Below are 9,450 nucleotides of genomic sequence, written 5' to 3' on the forward strand. Positions count from 1 at the left end.
GACCCTTGCAAAACCTTCTAATCCAACTTTTCCCCCTTCTTCCCACCACTCCCTCCCCTAGATCACACACATTCCAATACATGTTAAATATGTTAAAATATATGTTAAATCCACTATATGTATACATATTTATATAGTTATCTTGTTACACAAGAAAAATCAGATCTAGAAAGAAAAAAATTGAGAAAGAAAACAAAAATGCAAGCACACAATATTTAACATATTTTGCATCAATATTCATTAGAGAGATTGGTCTATAATTTCCTTTCTATGTTTTTATCCTACCTGGGTTAGGTATCAGTACCATGTCTGTGCCATAAAAGGAAATTTGTAGGACTCCTTTGTTTCCTATTTTTTCAAATAGTTTATATAGCATTTATATAGTTAATTATTCTTTAAATGTTTGGTAGAATTCACATGTAAATCCATTTGGTCCTGGGGATTGTATGTTAAGGAGTTAATAGCTTGTTCTATTTCTTTTTCTAAAATGGGATTATTTAAGCAATTTACTTCCTCCTCTGTTAATCTGAACAACCTATATTTTTGTAGGTATTCATCCATTTCATTTACATTATCAAATTTATAGGCACAAAGTTGGGCAAAATAACTCCTAATTATTGGTTTAATTACCTCTTCATTAATGGAAAGTTCTCCCTTTTCATTTTTAAGACTAAAAATTTTATTTTTCTCTTTCCTTTTTATAATGAGATTTACCAAAGGTTTATCTATTTTATCAATTTTTAAAAATAAAACTTCTGCCAGCAAGAGAAAAATTATCCCAAATGTCTTTTATCTAAAATAGTGGGGACAAAAGTTTCTAGCAGAAATTATTTGAAATTCACCTTATTCATCTTATAGGACAAAATCCCTTGGTTCTCTCATGACAATAGCAAAATGAAGTGCTCAGAAGCAGTCTACATCACTGATGCATTTTTCAGAATCCCAAAGAATACAAAGTTCCCAAACAAATCAATACTAACCTTGCTCTAACTTGAAGTACAATTTGGATTGCAAATTACAAGGGAAGGTCTATGAGTGATAGAACATAGGTTAGGTTTTCAAAGGGAAAAAAAAAAAACATGTTGGAAATCTACCTAGTCTCATAGTCTTTCTTTTAGTGATGTGGAAACTGAAGACCATAGGAGGTGAAATTACATTATTACAGTCATGCAGACCTGTCATGGGAGAGCCAGTATTTGAACCAAAGAATTTAAATCAGTTTTAGTCAGTACCTTGGAGACAATGGGCATTCAAATGTGTTTACTTAAAGGTCAAAATAGGAAGACATAGCTTCTCTCTTCAAGGAGCTGAAAAACTGTTTATCTATGAAGATTGTAAGCAAATTCTTTAACCTCCCAATGAAAAATTTTAGCTTATTTGGAATTTCTTTCTAGCAATGATCCATGTGATAAAATTTAATCTGTGTATAATTACTAAATTATAAAACCTTAGTTTAGTCCTGTAACAAAAAAAAAATTCATCTCGGCAAAATGTTTATACATGTTTCTTTCACTAAATGAGCTCTTCATTGTGTCTCAATGCCATTCCTAAGAAGAGAAGACCAATAGTAGCAATATATATATATATATATATATATATATATATATATATATTTGTTTTTGGCAGTGACTTCCAACAAAGGTTCAAGAGACAATGATTGTTTTTGTAATAAGAATGTACCACACCAGCTCTATTAATGTTTGTATCCCGTTTTGAAAATGCAATTTTTTCCTTATGCCAATTAGAAGTGGGGAAAGAATTAGCATTTAATATAGACAACAAAAACATCTCCAACTCCTCCACCTCCAGCTAAAACTTTGATTTTTAGATCCAGAAACACATCAAAATGTATCAACCAGAAGGAAATCTAAAATTTAAGCATGAGGAACAAAGGCTTTTAGAAAAGGGTGGCCATTTGAGATTATGAGCAGTTACATTGAAGCAATGTAGAGTAAGTAGTCTTTAGTTTTAGATACTTCTCTTATATTCACAAATTTCAAATAAGGATTATTTAATTTAAATTCATTTAAATGACTATAATATAATTAATATTATTTTGGGATTTTCCTCACTACCTCACTCCCCCTGAAAAGATACAACATACTATGGCGCCTAGCAGGATCATATTTTTTTCTGATTTTGTTAATAATATAAACAAATCTCAATTCAGAAGCTTCATGTTTAAGAACAAATAAAGGGAAAGTTTTAAATTAGGAACAGTGCATAAATATAGTAAAGAAAGCACAGATGAATAACAATGTGAGTAGAAGTCAATTTAATTTGAGTAATTTTGAAACAATTTTTGTATCCTGTGGAAGAAAAGCAAATCGCAGGTGAGACACAGGACATAAAAGTAAAAAAAAAATCTTCTAGGAAAAAAGATGATTTTAAAAGTTAACAGAAATGGTTGAAAGTGCATGAAAGTTTATGAAAACAACTTCTCTCTGGCTCCCTCCATGGTTATACCAAAATCATCTAAGAGTTTCAAAATTTCTCCAGAATTTTCTAAGGAGATTCTGGATAGGAGAAAAGAGCAGCAGAACTTCACCACTTCTTTAAGCTTAATGTTGATGGCAGCCTGCAGGATTTCATACACTGTATTCATACTCAGTTCTATAGTTCCATAATACATGAATTTTAGAATATGGCTGAAGGCGGTAGCAGTCAGACCATGCAAAGGAATGTTGTCCTGATCTCCCTCCTGGCTCTCAGCTGTGAACATTTTCTTGAAGTAGTCACTCTGGGTGGCAAGGAGTGCTTTATGGGCCTGGAATTGCTGATCATCAATAACTAGGGTGACATCAAGAAGCAATCCCCCCTCATACAGTGCTCTGAGCCCAGCAGGGACACTGGCATTATGGATGGAGGAAGTGAACCGTTGCATGTCCCCCTCCATGAGTCACCTTGCTGGTCTTGGTCCAGTTACGACTGCTGGCGTCTGTGAGAGGAAGAGCACCTCCGCCACTGGAATTAATCAGCTTCTCTGTATTGGATCAAAGAGAGAAGAGTCATGAGAGCTGAACCTTCCCCCTCTTCCTCCTCTTCTTCTCCAGGAACAATCCCTCCTCCAGGATAGGGTGGGGAGACTTTGAGGAGGCCAGCATAGGGAGAACCTGCTCCCTAGCTGCTGAGGTGATTGCAGCCTTGCAGTCCTTTCCCTCAGGCCCAGCCCCAGCGCCACCATCTTTTTTTCTGAAGGTGAAAAGTCTTATAGCTGACAGATAGAATGGAGCAAATTACTGAACTTAAAGAGGCAAGAGAAAGCCTGGGTGGACCAGAAGCCCCAGGCATGGTCAGGCATACGCAGGTACCCGCACACCCGCACATGCAGCCCCTCCCCCTCCCACACTCACAAGGTGCTGATACTCCCAGTACCTTTTACTCCCTCTTACACACATCCTGCTCAGCACTAAGAGAAACCAAGCGGGGAGGGGGGAGTTTTATGAAAAGGTTGGGGGTGGGAAGAAAGAGAAGAGAGAAGAAATAGAAGAGCTGAGGTACAAGCAGGGGAGAGGGCACTTACCACCCTCAGAGACACTGAGGCACTAGTAGAACCCTTAGGATTGGTCAGCCTTGAAGATGGAGGTAAGATGGACCTAATGGAGGGGAGGAGTAAAAGGGCTGAAGGAGAGGGAGCTAGATGAGGGACACACAGACCTCCAGCTGCTCTGGACCCCTCCCCTGGAGACAAGACTAAGAGCTAACGGAAGGTGGAAGGGGGGGTCATTGTGACATCACCACAGGGCAGCACTAGTCTTCCAGACGAGAGGACAAAAGGAAAAGGGAGAGGATGGGGCTCTGTGACATCAGGTCCAGAGCAGCCATGACCGTTAACTGAAAACTCCATGGTCTAATTCTGGAGAATTAGTGGGACAAGGAGCAAACCAGAGAGAACAATCGATACTTTCATTAGAGAGAATGCTAACTATGAAACAACATAACCAAAGTGGGGGGATGCAATCAAAGAAGTCCTTAGGGAAAATTTCTTTCTTTAAAGCTTTACTTCAATAAAACAGAAATAGAGCAGATCAAGGAATTGAGCCTAAAATTAAAGAAAAAAATTGAAAAAGTATAATTTAATATATCCAATTAAAAAAAAATGAAAATCCTGAAAACCAAAGGTAAAAATAATTAACATTGAAAGTAAAACATAAAAATCATAAACTTAACTGTTAGTTTTATTAAACAATAAAATAAAGTATTGTTTATTTTATTTTTTAAAATGAAAGAAAGAACTAATTAGCAGACTCAAAAACAAAAAAAAGTGATTGCATAAACGATGAAGATGAAATTAAGAAGTAGTTTTCACAATAATATGTGAGATAAATTGAAAATCTAACTGAAATGGGTGAATAGTTATAAAAAGTATAAATTGTGCATATGAAGACAAGAGGAAATGGACTACCAAAATAATCCCATCACAAAAATAGGTACTGAACAAAGCATAAATGAGTTACGATGACTAAATCCCAAGGACCAGATGGATGTATAATAGAATTCAGCTAACATTTAAGGCAGAATTCATCAAAATTTTTGATAGATTCTTTGATAAAATACGGAAAGAAGAAGGCTACCAAAATCTTTTATAGCAAAAATATAGTTTTAATACTTAAACTAAAGACAGCAAAACCAGAAAAAGAAAATTGTAGACCATTTTCCTTAACTAATAGCAAAGTATCATTTTAAATCAAATACTACAAAAGGAGATTGCAGTGATAGGTTAGAAATAGCATTCACTATGACTTGTGGACTTTACATCATTAATTCATGGTGTTTTAATGTTAAAAAATTTATCAGTGTAACTGACCAAGTCAATAGCAAAACCAACAAAAAGCTGTGAGATTACATCAAAAGAGGCCAAAAAATTGTTAAACAAAATACAACTCTTATTCCCATTAAAAATATTAGAAAACACAGGAACCAACAAAACACTTCTTACCATGATAAGTATGATGTATTAAAGCCAAGCAAGCATTATATGTTATAAGAATAAACTTGAAGCCTTATGAATAACATCTGCTGTGAATCAAAGTAGAGCATGATCACCAGTTATTTCATATTGTACTGGAAATCCTAGCTATAGACAGAAGACAAAAAATATAACAAATAAGAACATAAAAAGTCAGCAAAGACACAAAACACTCCTCTTTGCAAATGATATCATAAGATATATCATATCATATCATATAATTTGACTACACTAGAGAATCCAATAAAAAAAAGTTATTGGAAACAATTGCCAACTTTAGCAAAGTTTAAAAATACAAAATAAACTCACATAAATTATCAGCATTTCTCTAGATTGCCAATAAGACCTAGGAGGAAAAGACTGAAAGAGAAATCCCATTTAAACCAAAAGCAAACATTAGAAAATACTAAGGAGGGTGGAGCCAAGATGGCAGAGAAGGCACACGTGAGATTCTGAGCTCTTCATTACCAATTTTTAAAATCAGCTTCAAAAATAGCGCTAGACTGGTTAGGTTCACGAAGATTTTAAGTATAACAATTCACCAGTTGAAGATAATCAGAAATATTGCCAGAAAAGGTTTGTCCTAAATGGCGGGAACAGACAGGAGTAGGGCAGAGATAGAATCGGGAGTGGGGGCGGCATCTGCGGTTGGAAGGTTTACATAGAGCTCTCTGCCATAGCCTGATTGCTTTGCTTTGGTCACAGAGTAGTGGACCAGCACAGAAGTTGGAGCCTGGGGAAGAGGGTACTCTGAGAGACTCCAGAGCAGGATCTGGCTGTGCCCACCCAGGACCAGAAGTGATTCAGTACAGGCCATAACACTGCTCCTCCCAGTATTCTGCAGCTAGGGCTTTTATTGGGGGGCAGACACAAATCTACACGGCAGGGGCACAGCCTGGGGCAGCCTCTCATCTAAACAGTGAGGGGCTCAGTCTGGGGTAGTGGAATCTCCCAAGCTTGACTTCACTCCCCAGGCAAAGACGCTTCCAGTGCCCTGAGGGCAACTGCTAATACTCAAAGTGGGCATTTGTGGGGGGAGGGGGGGCAGTGATACTTTTGCTGCTTAATCTCTAGCCCCAAATCAGTCACTAATCTTCGCAGCGGGGCTCCTTGCAGGGCACTTACACAGCCCGGCTCTTGATACCCAGACCCACTCACTTCCCTGTGGAGCTCTTCCCAGAGTACTCAGAGCACTCCCGCAGCTCGGCCACACGTTGCAGCCCATTGAGAGAACAGCTACTGTACATATACCCATCCTTGCTCTGCAGAGGAAGCTGGGTAACCTCCTTGCCCTGAAGGTAGACCCTAAGGGCTTTTTAAAAAATGAGTAAAAAAACCCAAGAGAATGAATGATAGCTTCTATACTGAAAAAGAGCAGGTTTCCAACCCCGAGGAAACTAATAGCAAACAACCTCCGGAAAATTCTCCAAATAATGCTCTCCTAGAAGAGACTATTAAAAATCTCAAACAAGAGTCAGAAGAAAATGGGGAAAGGAAAGAGAAGCTATGCAAGAGAGTAACAACCTCCTGAAATGTGAATTGGAAAAGGTAAATAATTTCCTAAAATGTGAATTGGAAAAGGTAAAGAATTCATAGGAAGTGCAGGGAAACAGAATTACGGAATTGGAAAATGTAAAGAAATCACAGGAAAGTAGGATCTGTGAATTGGAAAAGATAAATAATTCCCAAGAAAGTAGGATTTGTGAATTGGAAAAAGAAAATAACCCACTAAAAAAACAAATTTAGTGAAATGGAAAAAAAAAATCCATAGAGCAAAACAACTCATTTAAAAACTCAATTGGACATATACAAAAAGAAGTAACAAGAAAAAACTAATGAAGAAAATAATTTATTAAAAATCAGAACTGAACAAATAGAAATGAATGATTCACTGAGACACCAAGATCAGTCAAGCACAACCAAAAAAAATGAAAAACTGGAGAAAATGTCAAGTATCTACTTTGAAAAACAACAAACCTGGAAAATAGATCTAGGAGAGATAATCTGAGGATTATTGGACTTCCCGAAAATTATGATGAAAAAATGAGCCTAGATACTATTTTACAGGAAATCATCAAAGAGAACTCTCCAGAGGTAATAGAACCAGAAGATAAAATAGGCATTGAAAGAATTAATCGAACCCCTTCTGAAAAAGACTCTAAAAGAAAAACAAACAAACAAACAAAAAACTCTACGTAATATTGTGGCCAAATTTCAGGACTATTCGATTAAGGAAAAAATATTACAAGCAGCCAGGAAAAAACAATTCAAATACCGAAGTGCCATAATAAGGGTCACTCAAGATCTGGCTGCCTCTACATTAAAAGATCAAAGGGCCTGGAATCTGATATTCTGAAAAGCAAAAGAACTAGGCATGCAGCCAAGAATAAACTACCCAGCTAAGTTTAGCATTTTCTTCCATGGAAGAAGATGGACATTTAATGAAACAGAGGAATTTCATTTGTTTCTAAGGAAAAAATCAGATCTAAACAAAAAAACTGATCTCCAACAATAGGACTCAAGAGAAGCAGAAAGAGGTAAAAGGAACTCTTGAGAACTGTATTTCTGTTGTGGATATACATGTAAATACATGTAAAATTTGATTTTACTGATATAACAAAAAGAAAAAGGGAAGTAAAAATTGAAAGGGGATAGTGTCAGAAAAAGGGAAAAGGAGAGATTAAAAAGAGGGAAACTACATCACACGAAGAGGTAAACAAAACCTATCATATCTGATGGAAGTTAGAGAGGGGGAGAAACATTGTGTGAATCTTATTCTCATCAGGATTGGATCAAAGAGAAAATAATTGATATACTGGTTTTACAGAGAATTCTCTCTCACCTCATTAAAAAGGGGGAGAGGAAAAGGGAACAGGAAAAGAGTATTAAGGGAAGGGTACAAGAAAGGGGAAGAGATTCAAAGGGGGGAGAGAGGGATCCTATAGTGAGTGAAAGGTGTAACACAAGTGGGACCAATAAGTTTAATACTGGGAGTTCCGGGGGGGCAAGGGAAAAAAGAATAATCTGAGGATAATATGATGGCAGATACAGAATTAGTAATTCAATTTTTTTCTCCTATCTTTTTTTTTTTTTAATTTTTAAAATTGGGGCAGCAAGGTGGCGCAGTGGATAGAGCACCAGCCTTGAATTCAGGAGGACCCGAGTTCAAATCTGGTCTCAGACACTTAATACTAGCTGGGGAAGTCAATTAACCCCAGCCTCAGGAAAAAAAATTATAAAATTAATTTTATAATTATTTTTTGGCAGTACATATACATGGGTATTTTTTTTTTACAACATTGTCCCTTGTACTCACTTCTGTTCCGAATTTTCCCCTCCTTCCTTCTACCCCCTCCCCTAGATGATAGGCAGTCCCATACCTGTTAAATGTGTTATAGTATATCTTAGATACAATATATGTGTGCAGAACCAAATTTCTTGTTGCACAGGAAGAATTGGATTCATAAGGTAAAAATAACCAGGGAAGAAAGACAAAAGTGCAAACAGTTTAAACTCATTTCCCAGTGTTCCTTCTCTGGTGAGCTACTTCTATCCATCATTTTTCAACTGGAACTGAATTAGATCTTCTCTATGTTGAAGACATCCACTTCCATCAGAATACAGTATTGTTGTTGAAGTGTATAATGATCTCCTGGTTCTGCTCATTTCACTCAGCATCAGTTCATGTAAGTCTCTCCAAGACTCTCTGTATTCCTCCTGCTGGTCATTTCTTACAGAAGAATAATATTCCATAACATTCATATACCATAATTTACCCAACCATTCTCCAATTGATGAGTCTCCATTCATTTTCCAGTTTCTAGCCACTACAAAACGACTGCCACGAACATTTTGACACATACCGGTCCCTTTCCCTTCTTTAGTATTTCTATGGGAAATAAGTTCAGTAGTAGCACTGCTGGATCAAGGGGTACGCACAGTTTGATAACTTCTTGGGCATAATTCCAAATTGCTCTCCAGAATGGTTGGATTCTTTCACAACTCTTAATTTGCATTTCTCTGATCAATGGTGATTTGGAACACTCATATGAGTGGAAATAGTTTCAATTTCATCATCTGAAAATTGTGTGTTCATATCTTTTCACCATTTATCAATTGGAGAATGGTTTCATTTCTTATAAATTAGAGTCAGTTCTCTATATATTTTGGAAATGAGGCCTTCATCAGAACCTTTAACTGTAAAAATATTTTCCCAATTTGTTACTTGCCTTCTAATCTTGTTTGCATTAGTTTTGTTTATACAAAAGCCTTTTAATTTGATGTAAATCAAAATTTTGTATTTTGTGATCAATAATGATCTCTAGTTCTCCTTTGGTCACAAATTCCTTCCTCTTCCACAAGTCTGAGAGGTAAACTATCCTATGTTCCTCTAATCTATTTATCCTGTGTTCTAATCTGTTTATCCTATGTTCCTCTAATCTATTTATGATCTCACAGAATTGATAATTTTAACTGTAAAT

The 9,450-nt window shown here is 36.4% G+C and overlaps 1 protein-coding gene across 1 annotated transcript; it reads right to left on the reverse strand.

Moving 5' to 3' along the window:
- Positions 1-2,334: 2,334 nt before the first annotated feature.
- Positions 2,335-3,666, reverse strand: LOC141549199 (kelch-like protein 15). Its single transcript, XM_074278611.1, has 2 exons — positions 3,524-3,666; positions 2,335-2,983 (listed from the first exon to the last, which is right to left on the reverse strand). The coding sequence occupies exon 2, from the start codon at positions 2,894-2,896 to the stop codon at positions 2,426-2,428; it is 471 nt and encodes a 156-aa protein (XP_074134712.1). The 5' UTR covers positions 2,897-2,983; positions 3,524-3,666; the 3' UTR covers positions 2,335-2,425.
- Positions 3,667-9,450: the final 5,784 nt, after the last annotated feature.

The sequence above is a fragment of the Sminthopsis crassicaudata genome, chromosome X (assembly GCF_048593235.1).
Source record: "Sminthopsis crassicaudata isolate SCR6 chromosome X, ASM4859323v1, whole genome shotgun sequence".
Lineage (NCBI taxonomy): Eukaryota > Metazoa > Chordata > Mammalia > Dasyuromorphia > Dasyuridae > Sminthopsis > Sminthopsis crassicaudata.